This window comes from Condylura cristata, unplaced genomic scaffold (genome assembly GCF_000260355.1).
Source record: "Condylura cristata isolate star-nosed mole 26May11 unplaced genomic scaffold, ConCri1.0 scaffold00035, whole genome shotgun sequence".
In the NCBI taxonomy this organism is placed as follows: Eukaryota; Metazoa; Chordata; class Mammalia; order Eulipotyphla; family Talpidae; genus Condylura; species Condylura cristata.
The window spans coordinates 2,975,894-2,992,476 of NW_004567136.1; the positions used below are offsets into that span (position 1 = coordinate 2,975,894).

Sequence of the window (16,583 nt, forward strand, 5' to 3'; positions counted from 1 at the left end):
ACATTTTTTTTTTCATCTCAATTGTAATCCCCATGGGTTTCCCATCACCAAATCACCCCTGTGCCACCACCATAGTCCCGTGCATTTCCCTCCCTTCCCCCCCCAACTTATCTTTTTTGTTACTGCTACCTGTGTTCTTGGTATCGTGTCTCAAGAAATAAGTTGCCAGATCCAAGATTGTAAGGATTGCTCTGTTTTCTTTTGTAAATTTTGTTGTTTTGTTCTTTTACTTGGGTCTTTGCTCCATTTTAAGATAATTTTTAAAAATGATGTGAGACAGGTTTTCTGTTATATTACTTTTGGTTATCAGTGGTCCCAGCAATACTGTTGGCTCAGCGGCTGTTCTTGATGCTTGCTAGGGCCTAGTTGTGACAGCGTGGACGATGATATGAACGCTGCTGCCCGAGGTGCTTCTGCGACCGTTTTGGAGGAGACAAGGAAGGAAACCACTCCCGTGCAGCTCCCTGTTTCAGGGCCAGAGCTGGCCGCCATGATGAAGATTGGAACCAGGGTCATGAGAGGTGTGGACTGGAAATGGGGCGACCAGGTACTCAGATTTCTGTTAAGCTCAGTAGCCACCACTTGGCACCCTGCATTTGTTCTTGCTGCGAATGGGCGGAAGCTCATATAGAGCCACTGCCTCCGGGGACATGTGCCTGGCAGATGAGGTCGTGGCAGTTCCTGAGCAAGGGGACTGCACTGAATCCAAACAAGTAGAGGATGACAGCAGCCCGCTAATGGGGCGTCTCAGCAGGAGAGAACCCCTATCATGTGGCTCAGCCCAGAACAAGAGCGAGAGTGAGGAGAGAGGCAGGCTCATCAGAGTAACAGTGGCCTGACAACTCCAGGGTGGCGTGTCTCTGGGTGCTTCTGACCTGCTGGGCTCCCCAGCCCAGCAGTTTCAGATGTACCAGTTGGGCAGTGACCATTTCTATATTGCTTTTAAGCCTACGCCATTCCCATTGTCTGTACTCCAGCTGGAGGTCGTGAGGGCTGATGTCAGCTCCATTACCACAGTCACTAGCTTCCCGCCATCCAGGTGCTCTCAGCCTCACTTTTGAGCAGCGGCCTTGTCAGCATCATCACAGAAATGAAAGTGTCCAGGCACAGTAGCAGTGTCCTAGGAGCAGCTTTTACCCGTGGCGATGAGAGGGAAAACTCAAGAGTGAGCAGGGATGTGGAGAGGCTGCTACTTAGCTTCAGGTGTCTGGGCTCTTGAAGCCCTGAAGGCCCAGGGAGAGGGCACCAGCGCCGGGCTGGGGAGCCTGCTGTCTTCATTTGTTATGGGACACAGACTAAGAGGATGCTTTCCCTGCCGACCTCGTTGGGAAGGCTCACGAGCAAGTCATTTCCTGGCGTTCAGCCAAAGGTGAGAGGTGCTGCGCCTGTTGCAGGTGGATTTGAAGCAGCCTGTGGACATGCACCATATGCAGGTGACCCGGTCACCCTTTTAGGTGACTTCCGTGTGACAGGGCAGGCAGGGAGCACCTTCTTAACTCATCTTTGTTTCGGCTCCCCTAGGACGGACCGCCTCCGGGCCTCGGCCGTGTGATCGGTGAACTGGGAGAAGATGGGTGGATCCGGGTCCAGTGGGACACGGGCAGCACCAACTCCTACAGGATGGGGAAAGAGGGGAAGTATGACCTCAAGCTGGCCGAGCTGCCGGCCTCCACGCAGCCCTCGGCAGAGGACTCGGACACTGAGGATGACTCTGGTGGGTGCCTGGGGTCATCATTCCGGGGGGGAGGGGCCCAGCAAGCACTGTCTGAATGGGAGTGAGAGCAGGGCTGGACTCAGCTGCAGACAGTGCTCTGTTGGCTTGGGCTGGCTGTCAAACGTGAAGTACGCCGCTGGTGACACTGACGCAGGGGACAGCGGGCTCGGGGACACCTGTGGCATGGTGGGGTGAGGCAGCGCAGGGCTGCTGTGTGCTCACCTCTGAGGCCCCACCATGCCAGCCTGAACTGCTGAGGTAGTGAGCAGAGCCTGGTGGAGCAGGTTGCCTGGCTGTGTCATGAGCCCCATCAGCACTGGCCGTGTCTTTTCCTGTCACCTTTCCTTAGAGGTCCTGCACTCAGCCAGTATGGAGAGCTTCAGGACTTTAGTGCCTCAAAGACAGTGGGGTTGAGAATATGGAGTGAAACTTAAATCCAGGGCTGTGGGAGGAGAGGTTCAGGACATTTTTTTAGATGTGATTGGAAGACCTCAGGATGTGTGAGTAAAGTTTCTTGTACTTTAGATGGTTCCAGTGACACCATCTAAGGGCCCAGACTACCTGCTCAGGTGCCAGCACGTGCCCAGAGCACTCTGGAGCCATCGTTACTGTTGGGCTCAGCTGGAGCCTGGGCAGCACCCAGTCTGCAGGGCATGGTGGTGCGACGGTGAAGCCATAGGCTGTGTGCCTGTCACGAGTGGGAGCTGGGCCCTGAGCATTATGCAGAAGTGCCTGCCTCACTGGGGTTTCGGAGGACCCATGTGGATCTCCGTGGCCAGGCTGGTTTTTGTGAGCCTGGCATCTGACTGCTTAGCGCCAGCCTGGCTGTCCTCCGTGCGCTCTGCTTGAGAGGGTCTGGGTAGGGCAGCCACGTGAGAGAGTGGTCACCCATCTGCCATGGCCCGCTAGCCCACAGCCAGCAGCCTGAGCAGGCCAGTCTGGAGGCAAGCACAGCATCCTCAGCTGGGCCGTAACTGACTGCCCCACAGCCTGCTTTTGACATCTGATACTTTGCTTTTCCAAAGGATGAAACCCTTTCAATTGTTTCAGCACTTCTGAGCTGTCTGTTGAGATTATTTTAAAAAATTAAACTATAATTTAAAAGATTTGTCTTCTCTGGGGATGGTGGGGACAGAGCTGAATAGGATATGTGCTTAGTACACCCTAAATTCTCTCTCTTGTAATGAGTTTCTTCCCTTCCACAGTAAAAATAAAGAATGTGAAATGAAAGCCCTTAAACTAAATGCATGGACAGCTGCCAGTTCTATTTAGGAGTGCAGTTTCTTATTTTGTTCTTTTTTTCAGAAGCTGAACATACTGAAAAGAATGTTCACCCCACGGCGATGATGCTTACCAGTACTATTAATCTACTGCAGACTCTCTGTCTCTCTGCGGGAGTCCATGCTGAAATCATGCAGAGTGAAGCCACCAAGACTCTGTGTGGCCTGCTGCGAATGTTAGTGGAAAGTGGAACCATGGACAAAACATGTACGCAATGAATAGGGGGGGGCCCACAGTCAGGATGGGGGTTGTGAGTTGGTCCGTGTGTCCGTGTATTAGTGGCTGAAGACTGCCTGACAAATGAACAAATGTGGGGCCTATATTAGGCCTGTATTTGGGGCTGCCACATCAGAGACTAAGAATGTGAGATGTGTGGGTGTGAGTCTGAGTGCGGACGTGTATGTGGGCGTATGTGTGTTCACGAGCGCTGTGAAAGTGTGGGATGTCTTTAGGTGCATGTGTATTTGACGTGTGTATGAATGTGCATGGTGAACATGTGTGTGAGTGTGTGAGGGTTGTGTGTGGAGATGAATTTGAGGGCGTCAGTGTGAATGAGCCCATGAGTGAGTGTGAGTGTGCCTGCGTGTGGTTGTGTGACTGTCAGTGATCACGTGCCTGTGAGAGTCCATGTAAATATCTGTTGGTCTGAGTAATTGTGTCAGTGACTACGCGTGTACATGTGTGGTAGGAGTGAGTGCCTGTGAGCTGGCACCCGGTGTCTGTGAGCATGTGTGGGTCTGCATGCATCTGGGGGGCGTGTGACAGGTGAGTGTGCTCGGGCTAGTGACCGAGGAGGATGTGTGGTGGGGGTGTGTGTGGGGTCAGCCTGGCTGGTTGGAGCACAGCCGTGAGCACAGCTGGGTGGGGCTGGTCTGAGCAAGGCCAGTGGTGTGGGCCAAGCGAGAGTGGAGGTTGCCCGGAGTATGTCTTGGGAGTCTGGGTGCCAAGCTGCTGTGTTTGGCCCCGCAGCTTCCCCCGGCAGGCTGGTGTGCCGGGAGCAGCACCGGAGCTGGTGCACGCTGGGCTTCGTGCGCAGCATCGCGCTCACGCCGCACATGTGCGCCGCCCTCAGCTCCCCACAGTGGATCTCGCTGCTCATGAAGGTCGTGGAGGGACACGCGCCTTTCACCGCCGCCTCGCTGCAGCGCCAGGTAACTGCTGCCAGGCTGGGCCTCACTCTGCTGCGTTTAAGGACTGGGAAGCTCTCAGAGGGGCGTTAGGATGCCAACCTGCCTCCTGGGTGTCTTTCTTTGTTCAGTTAGGAAAGCAGACGAGGACTGGAGCTAGCATAAAGGAAACTTTTGGGAGCAAGGGCCTGAAGTTCAGTGGGATAGATAAGGTGCTTAACTTTCATCCACTCACTCTCTGTGAAGTGATAAATCCTGCCAACTGTTCTCTGTTTCATAGGAGTTATAGTGTAATTATCTGGAGAAGAATTAAATTTATAGGAATTCTTTTTTAATTAAATGAATACAGACTTTTATATTACAGCTTAAAAAAAATTTAACTAGTAAATCTTTTTTTAAAAAGATTTGCTTATGCCTATAAGAATTGGGGTATAGGCCAGAGGTATGGGGGGTGAGACGATCCACCAGAGACATAGAGTGGGGAGCAGAAGAGAGATCGACTGAAACTGCTGAGGGGAGCAGTGGGTGAGACAGGAGAGGTCTGTGCGCCCTGTGGGTCACCTCCCTGTCTGGGGATGGAGCTCACACTGCAGTAGCTGCCGACCGCTCCATAGCACCGTGCTTTAACCCCTTGTACCACCAGGAAGCCCCAGCTTTTTTTTTTTTAAACCCCTTATAACTCTCATCATATATCAACTTGGGGTGATTATATGACACTAAAAGAACTAATATCAGTTTTCACATGGTTAATTGCATTATCATCATATATCAGTAAGGGAAACTAGAAAAAATAAAAATTTAATCTCCTTGTTAGATAATTTTTTTTTTTTTTAATCCTTTAAATTGCCTTTGACTAGATCTTAGCTGTCCATTTACTGCAAGCAGTGCTTCCTTCCTGGGACAAGGTGGACAGGGCGCGGGACATGAAGTGCCTGGTGGAAAAGCTCTTTGGTTTCCTGGGCAGTCTCCTCACCACCTGCTCCTCGGACATCCCCTTCCTCAGAGGTGGGCAGCTCTTCTTACTTGCCTTCTGGCCAAGCGAGCAGGAACCCGTAGCTGACTTCATGTGCTGTCTCCCTCCAGAGTCCACTCTGAGGCGGCGTCGGGCCCGGCCACAGGCCTCACTGACCGCCACCCACAGCAGCACGCTGGCGGAGGAGGTGGTGGCGCTGCTGCGCACGTTGCACTCCCTGGGCCAGTGGAACGGCCTCATCAACAAGCACATCAACTCGCAGCTGCACTCGGTCACCCGCAGCTGCACGGGGAAGCCGGCCGAGGGGGTGCGTGTCCCGCTCTAGCTAGAGCCCGCGGCGACAGGCCTTCTAAGAAAGCTGTGCGCTTTATTCAGGGAGGATTTTCCGGTGTTGTCTACTGGAATTACTCACTGGAGAAATGTATCTAAAAATAGATGCCTTCCTTACTGGGTTCACAGGAAGTGTGTGAGGAGCAGGCAGCTCTGGGCGCCCTCCTCAAGCTTGCTGTCTGTCTGCACCAGGCTCTGTTAGAGGATTACTTCCCCGACTCCGAGAACCTCGAGGTGGGGGGCCTTATGGCTGTGCTGGCAGTGATCGGAGGCATCGACGGTCGCCTGCGACTGGGGGGCCAGGTCGTGCACGACGAGTTTGGGGAAGGCACCGTGATTCGCATCACCCCGAAGGGCAAAATCACCGTGCAGTTCTCAGACATGCGGACATGTCGCGTCTGCCCCTTGAATCACCTAAAGCCGGTAGGTTAACATGCGCTCTGGGCCTGGGTGATAAGGCCAGTCAGTGGGTTTTATTCTAGAACCGGGTTCTAATGTGAGTTCTGGGAAGCACTTGATCCTGGTAGTTAACAGCCTTCTAGGGGCGAGCAGACCCCAGGAACACCTCCTGTCTTCCTTCCTTTCTTCTTTGGTGCTCCTGCCACACACAGGGCCTGTGTCCCGGGACTACACAGGGCTCTTAGTAGTTTTTGTGTCTTACTGTCTCCAAAGACATAATTTTTAAAAAAATTACAATTTTTAAAAAATTAAAAAAGATTCCTTAAAAAATACCTTTCTTCACATGGAAAATGCTTATTTGTGTTGAGTCATATGATGTATGTGTCACTTCAAATTTATGAATTAGAAAGAGTGGTTTACATTACTTTGAATATAATCTAGTCAGTCTGATTGGAAAATACTAGTTTCATTAATATTGGTCTATGTACATGTAGAAAATTTAAAATGTATGAAAATGATCATCATTACCCTGATGTAATTACTATTGATAAGTGATAAAGCATACAACCTGTTTACTATACACAGTTTCTCTTGTCTTTTCAAATTTATTCTCATATGTAAAAATACATACAGAAATGTGTGGAGTTTCAGAGTTAAGACTCATGGTTAGGATAACTTTCAACTTTCATTTGGTCATTTCATCAGTCACATTTTGAAGGGTTCTGTGCTCTCTCTTTAGCTTCCCGCTGTAGCATTCGGCGTCACCAATCTGCCCTTCACCGAGCCCATGCTGTCTGTCTGGGCTCAGCTGGTGAACCTTGCTGGAAGCAAGTTGGAAAAGCACAAAATAAAGAAGTCACCTAAGCAAGGCTTTGCAGGTCAGTACGTGATCCTTCTAGAAGAAATTACCAATCTGAACTGGTGTTTTTTCAGCATCATTTTGTCAGAGCAGGTTCCTGTCACTGTCTACATCTTTGGGTTCAGAGGGCCCAGTGTTTGTGAACTATGGTAGGCACACAGCCTTGGCACAATGATAAGATGGGCGATGTAAAAGGTGACGCTGTGGAGAGAGCAGCCTCTGAAGAACCCCAAGACTTTCTCTGCCTCTTAACACTTAAGAGTCTTCTGAGCAAGCTTTTTGTGGGGGCGGGAGGGTCCATGTTCTCTTCCTCCCAGTTGATCCTCTGGCTCCGTTGGCCTTGGCCTCATGCTTGTTGGACCCAGCGGACCTGTGTGCACCTTCCTCGCTTTGTCCGCGGGACGTGGTGAGGCCAAGGCCACTCTTGCCTACAGTGTTCTTCCTTTGGTCTGGACGCTGCTCTTGATTTTCCGTACGTTGCCCTTGTGACTTCTCTGGAACTCTTCTCCTTGACTGTTCTTCACCCCTTGTAGATCTTTACGTTCTCATAGCTAACTTCTGGCTCATTCTGCCCAGTCTTGAGTTTTCTCTCCCATGTCTGCCGCATAACTGGTGTGGATGCTACAGCATTCATGTAGATGCTACAGCACTTACACTGGTGACCACCTCTAACTGACTAGCACTTGTCTGGCTGGAGGACTGTGTGTGTCACCCGCAGCGTGTCTAGAATTCAGCTGACTTTCTCGCCTTCCAGCCTTTCCCATCTTAGTGAGTAGATCGCTGCCAGGGCGTCAAGCTTGACGCCCCGGAGGCTGGTGCTCCTCTTGTCGCATGTCACGTGCTGCCTCCTGTGACTTCCATACGTTTGTTTCGGAATGCAGCTGCCAGCCTGCATCTCTGCAGTGGCTTCCTCTATCTGCTCCTCAGCTGGCCTATGAACATCTCAGTAATTATTTGATTCTAGAAGGCTGGGGGATTACTCTGATCTTGAGTTAGAGGACTGTGTGATGAGTCTGACAGAATTGACTCAGGAGTTTTGCAAGAAAAGGAGAAAGTATTTTGTTTGTTACTGTATCTGTGATTAAAACTTCAACATTCTGGGAAACCTTTTATTATACTAATACCAGGTCATCTACCCGACTGAAGCAGAGGTGTTTGGGGAGCAAGAGAGGGGAAGACCTGGGAAGTAGACAGTGTGCAGCAGGGAGTGCCCGCTGTAGCACTGGGCCAGTCAGTGAATTTCCCCAGGGCGGCGTGTGGTCTGTGCTCCTCGCTCACAGCATGGGCCCTGTGCTTCAAGGAGCAGAGACCATCACGAGCTGCATCACAGGAGGCCCCCAGGGTGACCTTCCTGCTGAGTCCTTTTCTCCCACAGGACAAGTGGACCTGGACCTGCTGAGGTGTCAGCAGCTGAAGCTGTATGTGCTGAAGGCGGGCCGTGCGCTGCTGTCCCACCAGGACCAGCTCAGGCAGATCTTGTCCCAGCCCGCTGTTCAGGAGGCTGCAGCTGCTCATACAGGTGTCCTTTTAATGCAGCTTTTAGAGGTTTGTCAGAGAGGCAGGTAGTATGCAGGTAAAGGTCATTTCATGAAAAGGGAAGGAGAGATGGTTTAGTGTACAAGCTGATGTACGGCCTGGCCCCGCATGGATGATCTCATTGTCTCTGACGCAAAGACTGAGGGTCTCTGAGAGGTGGAGGAGCCGCAGCGCACTTGGTGTGTAGGGTGGTCCCTGTGGGCCAGCAGAGGGCCCGGCACACTAGGGGTGCAGACTCTTAAGCGCAGACCCTAGCCCAGAAGTATTCAGGGAAAACAGGCACTGGTATGTTGTGGCCATATTGTGACAGTGTTTACTCTAAATTGTTCCTGATTGGTATTAATAGAAAGGACTGTGATTTATTGCTCAATGCAATGCAAATTTATTATTTTTCATCTTTAGTCCTCTAGTCATCTGGAGCTGCTTAATTGAAGAGTATTCTGACACTACAAAGCAGGATTTTGGAAAAGCACTGCAGTTCTACAGCCTTGTAAATTAGAACTTTCACTGTAGAAGACACAGATGTAAATCCCATAGGGATGCTAATAATGAATGAGTTACAGTATCAGTTTCCCATTTCATATCCTTGAAATATGGTTCTGGTCTGGGTGTTCTAATTGAAGTTACCAGTTATATGGATAGACATAAAAGTATTTTAAAAGTAAAATCACGTCTGCATTTTTAGCAAGGTATGTGATGATATGTACATGTGTTCAGTGCTATGGAAGTGTGACAGTAGCAAACCAGAAAGCATCTTGCTATGAATCTGTTTGTGGACATGTCCTAGATTTATCTGCTTACTGAAGTAGTGACAGTGGAATTTGGGCTGATTTTATTTTCTTTATACTTTGCCATATTTATTTTTAAAAAATGAGCTCCTTTACAATGAATAGAGAAAAACCAAATGTGTGAAATACTTTTCATCATCTGTTGAAAGACAATGTGTTAAGTGCTGTGAGGAACAAGATAGTCCTTTTTTATGCTTTTTACTCTCTGGGGTATGCCCACCCTCACAGGCATCCTGCGGATGGTGGGGCTGGGTGAAGGCACCCTGACGCTGTGAGGCACAGAGTGCCTCCCCCCCCCCCCCCGACAGATGAACTAATGAAGGACAGAGATCGAAAAGCCAGGGGCAGGAAGCTAGTTTTGGATATCCAAACCTGAGAGATTTTGGTTGTCTAGTGCTTGACGACGCAGAAATCGTGCCCAGGAGTCAGTGTATTGTCCTTAGTGAAGAGACCTGTTTGCAGTTGAAACCATAACATTATGCATGTTTTGGCTTTAAACCAGATGACGGAGCAGCTGCGTCCCCTGACCTAGGGGACATGTCTCCTGAAGGGCCGCAGCCCCCAATGATCCTCCTGCAGCAGTTGCTGGCCTCAGCCACGCAGCCGTCTCCAGTGAAGGCCATCTTTGACAAACAGGAGCTCGAGGTATAGTCCGCTGCTCGGCAGCTTCAGTCCAGTGTGCTGAGCTGTGAACAGTTTCTTCCTAGGGTCTTTGCTTAAGTGTATGTGCTGAATTTTAAAAGATAAACCAAAACGATTCTTGTGACTATTTAGGTTTTCCCCACATGTGCCTCATAATACTAGCTAGAGAAATAAAGGGGTTGAAGTCTTACTTTGAGTTTGTGTGAATTATTTGAACAAAATTAGCCTGGATTCAATGCTCACATATTCAGTGGATCTTTATCCAGGAGATGCTTTTCTTAGCGGGGCCCCATTAGACCTGGGAATGTTGCTCGGCTGGCTTGTTTCTTTCTCCCCAAGCCCTGCTATGTCTAATCTGTAGCCCCTGGGCTCTCAGCCCTTGCTTAGTGCCGAAGCCCGTGAGTGTGCCGCTCAGCTGGGGGCCAGGCTGCCACTGGGGTTGTGGACATGCTCCTAGAGACATGTGACCAGATCTAAGAGTGACGGGAACTGTCACGGAGGGCTACATTTAAAAAAAATGGTGCACTTAAAATAACAGCAAGTCTTATGTGCTGTGAGAGCAGTGGAGTTGGGAGCAGGGAGCTGCAGGCTGCGCATCCCCAGCCACACGGCCCAGCCACACTGCCCAGCTGTGCACATGCTGGTCGGGCTTTCTAGGCGCTTCCCCATCCTCTTTACTTTGCCTTCCTCTTTTATCCTGTGTTGCCCCCTGAGAGTGGTTCATTCACTGTCAGATCTTTGGGTTGACTTCATGGTACACGTGCGATCCCTGTGTCTCTGGTCTGTTGTACAGAGGGAAGTGAGTTGGGAGGACTCCGGGCCACTCCTGCCCACGGTACACATACACACTGACCCCCAGGCCCTCAGTCTGCGTGGGCTCGGCTTGTTTCCCACTCAGCAGGGCTGCTGTGGCGCTTTCCTTCGTGGGCACTGATGACTGATGAGCTACAGAAAGAAAGCTGCTTCCTCTGCTTTAGACCATGAAATGTGTCTTTGCTGCTTTTTAACACATTTTATCTGTTCATGTAAAAACACACATGCGTCTGATTTCCTTCACTTCTGCACTGTGGTTCACAGTAGAAGTCCACACCTTGTGTCTGCACACTGCTGTGTTGTTGGACTTCCAGAAACCTCCTGACTCCGCTCTCATCTGCCCAGGCTGCCGCGCTCGCCGTGTGCCAGTGTCTGGCCGTGGAGTCCACGCACCCGTCCAGCCCCATGTTTGATGACTGCAGCTCCAGCGAGGCCACGACGCCTGTGCCTGTGCAGCACATTCGCCCTGTCAGAGCCAAGAGGCGCAAGCAGTCGCCTGTCCCTGCCCTGCCCATCGTGGTTCAACTCATGGAAATGGGGTTTCCCAGGAGGAACATAGAGTTTGCACTGAAGTCACTCGGTGGCACCTCTGGGAATGCCGCTGGCTTGCCAGGTACTGCCTGTGCCTGCCCTGGCAGTCTGACGCTGGTCCTGCAGACAGGTGGGTGGGCAGGAGGGCCTCACGGTGGCTCTACCTCGTGTGCTTGCTCTAGGCGTAGAGGCCCTGGTCGGGTGGCTGCTGGACCACGCCGACGTGCAGGTGACTGATCTCTCAGATGTGGACACAGGCTCGGAGGACTGTTCAGACGAGGAGGTGGTGGAGGACGTGGAGGACTCGGCCTTTGCTGTGGTCAGTGCTGCTTGTCCTGCGCCAGGGTTCTTCTTCTCTGTGGAGCCCTTTCTGTGGTTCTGCTGGGTACCAATGAAGCTACTGAGCTCTGCCTGGGTTTTCTGTGCTTGGACCCCCGTTCAGATACCTGATGACTTTGGGATAGTCACTAGAAAGTGCTTAACTGAGAAAATCATGTTTATATGAGATGTTGATTTTTGACTTGACTGAGTTTTCACGGGCTTAATTTGGAAATGTCTCACAACTTCCCTGCACTTGCAGATTCTGACATTCACTTCTGCTTACTGTACTGCTGCTACTGATCATTTTAAAATGATTATTTTTATAATGGAAACATATTATCTGGTACTTTATATTTTAATACTATACAGCTCACACACTTCTTTTTTTAGTAGGTTTATCTGGTTCTCCATTTTAAAGAAATGTATTCGTATTTTGTAGTCTACTGGTGCTGTTGTAACAGAGAGCCAGACTTACAAGAAACGAGCTGATTTCCTGAGTAATGATGATTATGCTGTATATGTGAGAGAGAATATTCAAGTGAGTAATTGCTTTGCCTGTGGCTTTGTGCAAGTTTTCATTTAGCAAATGCATTGTTTGCAGCGTTGCAGGGTTAGGTCATGTCAGCCTGCTCCATTCATGAAGTCCTGTTAGTTGTTCCTCTCAGTACATCAACAGCCATTAATGTCATCGCCTAGACCCATCATGACGGGTAAGAGAGTAGTGACTTCCTCACTTTGTCAGCCCCTCCAAGATTTCTTAGCAGGAGTTCTGTTCTTTGAAGAAAATGTTCCTGTCAACTCTGATTACTCTTTATAATACAGTTTACAGATATCTTTTCTGTTCCATTGTTCTGCCTTTATCTGCTTTCCATTTGGTGAATTGGTACCCTGATACTTAGAAAAGTGATTAGGTACCGTTGTTCTTTTATTATCATTATGATGGATGAAGTGAGCGTTGTGGATTTGATGCGTTCAGCCATCACTCCTCTTGATCAGATTGTCCTTTTGGATGAACTCATTCATCTTACCATTTCTACTTCCCTTGCTTTATGACACATGATGTTGCAAGGTCGTCGTGTTTGTTTCCTGCCCCAGCCGTTTGAGCTGCCTGGTTTTCTAAAATGCCCTGGTTCCATTTAGTGTAACTGATCTCAGGAATCCATTCTTAATGCTTAGAGAGAACTCTTTTCTTAGGAATAGAATAATGTACTCGTAACTTTTTATTTCATCTGTACAATAGCATGATGTTTTCACTTAATTTTAGGTGGGAATGATGGTTCGATGTTGTCGAACATATGAAGAAGTCTGTGAAGGAGATGTGGGCAAAGTGATCAAATTGGATAGAGATGGGTTACATGACCTCAACGTGCAGTGTGACTGGCAACAGAAAGGGGGCACTTACTGGGTTAGGTACATTCACGTGGAACTGATAGGTGAGCATGTTCTTTCTGTTCTGTTGCTTTTCCTTAATTGGAGACCATTTCTGGAAGTGAATGCTCATTGTAGCTCATTTCTATGGCATTTCTAGGCTATCCTCCACCAAGTTCTCCTTCCCACATCAAGATTGGTGATAAGGTTCGTGTCAAAGCCTCAGTCACCACACCAAAATACAAGTGGGGATCCGTGACTCATCAGAGTGTAGGGGTTGTGAAAGGTAATATTATCAAGGCAACACAATTCCGAATGTTAACTTCTCATCAGCTAACGTAAGCGCTTTTTTTTTATACAAGGCAAATAAAAAACAAGTGTGAAAACAGCGCACAACACACAGGCAGTGTCCTTACTGTGTCAGCGCCTCAAGGACGGAGCTCACCGTCAGAGAACAGGGTCAGCGCTTCTAGGCCAGGAGCACACTGTCAGAGAGCAGGGTTAGAGTTATCAGCACTTGCAGCATGGGAGGACGAATACCCCAGGAATCTGGGGCATTACCAGTAATTGGGTGTAAGAAAGAAGCAATGGATTTGGGTGGGATATTTTGGGGTGGGCTTAAGGAGGCAGGGTGGGATAATTTTGGGGTGGTTTCTGAGGGTTGTAGTATACTCAGTATTATCAAGGAGGCAGAAAGAACAGAGGCCGGTGATTGGCAGAGATGCAGTTGTGTGGTTAGCTGGCATGGGCGTTAGTATTTAACTCGATCAGGCATGATGCAAGAATGGTTTTGTTGTCTCATTTATCACAGTCACGTGGTGGCCTTGTCTGTGGTGTTCTATGAACTCGTCAGTCTTTCTGTCAAATGGTTTACATATGAGTGTCAGGCCAGCTGTCTTGGGTCAGGGACTGGCTCTTTCTCTCTCTCTCTTATTTTTTAGAAAGACTTTTTATTTTTTAATTTATTTATGCATACAGCAATGGGGTACAGGCCAGAGGTGCAGGGGTGGCAAGAGGATCCTCCAGAAACAGAGTGGGGAGCAGAACAGGCAGATCAACAAAGTACAACACTGAGGGGAGCAGTGGGCGGGGTCAGGAGAGGTCTGCTGTGCCATGTGGGTCACCTCCAGGGCCGGGATAGAACTCACACTGAAGCAGCAGCCATGGCTTGGCTTAGCTTCGCAGTGCAGTGCTCCAATCTGTTGCACCACCAGGCGCATTTTAATGCTCTGTATAGGTTAGCATGAAAAATAAGAACGGGAATGTGCAAATGATCTAAGGAACTGGAAACACAAATTCTTCTCAGTTTCTATCTAATGTTATTAAGATTCCAAATCAAGCATGTGACACACCGTGAAAGGAATAGTCTATCCATTGTAATAGTTACATAAGGAATGATTCAATATGAGGTGGCTTTATTTTATCTTTAAACTCTTTCAAGACAGTGAAGATAGCCCCTCTGTTTTTGAACCTTGCAGGAGGCTGCCTTAGCCTCAAATAGCTTGACTTGGAAGTTGGCCGCAATGCTGGGCCTGCTCTGTGGGAAGGGGCGTCCCCGTTCCTCAGGCTACATAAGAAGTGGTTTAGTTAAGATTTTACTTTAGTTTAATGTTATTCTTAAGATAGTCTTAAAACTTCTACAAGTGAAAACAAAGCTAAATTTTGTCTTGTTTGAAACTTAATGTCTTGAGTAGCAAGACGCTCTCACTAAAGCGTGTAAGAGGTACCTTACCTTATAATGTGATTTTTAAGATGCTAAATGGAGTGTTGACGGTGTAATTAAAAACAAACCTCCTTTTTAGTGGGGAAAATGTAAAGTATAGACAGAAGTAGAGACCCCACGACCCTGAGCCTCCATGCACTTACCACCTGACTTCAGCAGTTGTCAACTCCTGGCCGAGCCTGCCTCACTCACGTCCCCCTCCCGTCACGGCCTTTTAATCGGCCACTCACTGATCTGTGTTCGTTCATCTCTAAGTGTCTCAGTATGTCTCTGAAAGATAGGAACTCTTCATGAAAGTGAGTCACGGCAGCAGAGTGTTAGAGGACTAGCTGTGGTTTACGTTTGACTGTAGGTTGCTCTTGGTGATAAAGGTGTGTCAGGGGCTTCTGCTCTGTCCTAGCTTTCAGCGCCAACGGGAAGGATGTCATTGTCGACTTTCCTCAGCAGTCTCACTGGACCGGGCTGTTATCTGAAATGGAGTTGGTGCCCAGTGTCCACCCCGGGGTTACGTGAGTTTTGAGCCTTTTTTTTTTTTTTTTGTAAGTTTGCTTTGGGAGCAGTGGTTTTCTTTGGAAGTGACTTTAATAAGTGACTGCTTCTTTTTTTTTTTTTTTAAAGCTGTGATGGTTGTCAGATGTTTCCTATCAATGGGTCTCGATTCAAATGCAGAAACTGTGATGACTTTGACTTTTGTGAAACTTGTTTCAAGACCAGAAAGCACAACACCAGGCATACATTTGGCAGAATAAATGAACCAGGTATGGCAGAATGGTTATGTCCTGTCTTTCATCAAAGTTTTCATGTAGTAATTATTATGGACACAAATGTACTTAATTTTCCTCTTGTAAAATTCCTATTTGTATGGCCATCACTGTGTAGCATGCACAGCAAAACAGGAAATAGATTGCTTTTGTGGAACAATAATAATATAACAAATTTTTTTTTATATTTTATATGTATTTACCTAAGCCTTGGGGCTTAGAATGGCTTTTACTTTTTATTTATTGAGCTATGATTGACACATAACATTGTATAAGTTTGAGGTGTTTAGTGTGATTATTTAGGATATGTGCGTATGTGTGTTTATGGGTGGTGTGAACATTTAAGATCTCTTATCAGCTTTTAGAGTAGGATATTTTAAATCTGTGGCTTAATATCTTGTCAATTTTGGGAAATTTCCAGTCATTCAGTATTTCTTCAAATATCATCTCCTCAGAAACTGACAAATGTCCTCGGTCCCTGACCTGGACACCTCCACTTGTCTCAGGCCTCCTTAGAGTCTGGTCCCATTAACTCTTTACTGTTTTGATAACTCTGAGACTCTCCAGATTTTTACTTATCTTTAAATGGTTGTCTCCCTTTTCTAGTTGTCCTCAGTGGCAGGGCTGGATGAATTTCCAGATTTGCAACCAATGGAAGTAGAAACTTTTCTTACTACTTGGAGAGAGTGTTATTTGAGCAACTTATAAGTTGGTGTAAAATATCTTGACTAGTTGTTTTGAAGTCACTTTAGAGCTTTATTGGCTCCTTTTAAGGTGAAAACTTGCTTTTTTAATTGAAGTAAGAAACTCATTACTATGTAGTACTCTTTATTTCTTGGTTACGAGGGTTCTGTCCCACGAATGCTAACTCTTTGACCGCCATTAAATAGGGCAGTCTGCAATATTTTGTGGCCGTTCTGGAAAGCAGCTGAAGCGTTGTCACAACAGCCAGCCAGGAATGCTACTAGACAGCTGGTCCCGGATGGTGAAGAGCCTCAACGTGTCCTCCTCTGTGAACCAGGCTTCTCGTCTGATTGATGGCAGTGAGCCCTGCTGGCAGTCATCTGGGTCACAGGGAAAGGTAGCAGCCTCTGGGCATTTCCTTTACAGGACTTTGCTGTTAGGGCTCCAGAGAGAACTCTGAAACCTCCCAAGTTACACTGTGATGGCACCTGTCAGCTCTCATTTTAGATTTTAGTTCATATTATTTTAAAGTTATAGAGTAACATACCATCATGTTTTTCTTGTCAGATATCGGTAACAGATTTCATCCAACTGACTGATTGATAGAGTGCAGAACAGGGTGTTACTTTGTTTTTGTACTTCCCCACATAAGATGTGTGAGTTCAGCTTCTGCTTACAACTATAAGACTTCCAACAAATACATGTTGATCAATGCAATCATACTTGCACTTCT

The 16,583-nt window shown here is 48.0% G+C and overlaps 1 protein-coding gene across 3 annotated transcripts in view; it reads left to right on the forward strand.

Annotated features, from left to right (window-relative positions):
* The window catches only part of LOC101631156 (E3 ubiquitin-protein ligase HERC2), a 120,058-nt gene that overhangs the window by 63,402 nt on the left and 40,073 nt on the right, over window positions 1–16,583 (forward strand). For 2 of the 3 annotated variants that reach the window (XM_004693063.2, XM_012732713.1), the window contains exons 36-53: window positions 360–547; window positions 1,522–1,714; window positions 3,020–3,202; window positions 3,965–4,146; window positions 4,980–5,127; window positions 5,206–5,402; window positions 5,618–5,848; window positions 6,564–6,702; window positions 8,059–8,202; window positions 9,510–9,652; window positions 10,808–11,075; window positions 11,176–11,312; window positions 11,754–11,852; window positions 12,579–12,747; window positions 12,843–12,968; window positions 14,806–14,914; window positions 15,024–15,163; window positions 16,057–16,247. In XM_004693063.2, coding sequence (XP_004693120.1) covers window positions 360–547; window positions 1,522–1,714; window positions 3,020–3,202; window positions 3,965–4,146; window positions 4,980–5,127; window positions 5,206–5,402; window positions 5,618–5,848; window positions 6,564–6,702; window positions 8,059–8,202; window positions 9,510–9,652; window positions 10,808–11,075; window positions 11,176–11,312; window positions 11,754–11,852; window positions 12,579–12,747; window positions 12,843–12,968; window positions 14,806–14,914; window positions 15,024–15,163; window positions 16,057–16,247 — 2,987 coding nt within the window. The remainder of the gene's footprint in view (window positions 1–359; window positions 548–1,521; window positions 1,715–3,019; window positions 3,203–3,964; window positions 4,147–4,979; window positions 5,128–5,205; window positions 5,403–5,617; window positions 5,849–6,563; window positions 6,703–8,058; window positions 8,203–9,509; window positions 9,653–10,807; window positions 11,076–11,175; window positions 11,313–11,753; window positions 11,853–12,578; window positions 12,748–12,842; window positions 12,969–14,805; window positions 14,915–15,023; window positions 15,164–16,056; window positions 16,248–16,583) is intronic. The other variant, XM_012732714.1, reaches the window with a different exon arrangement.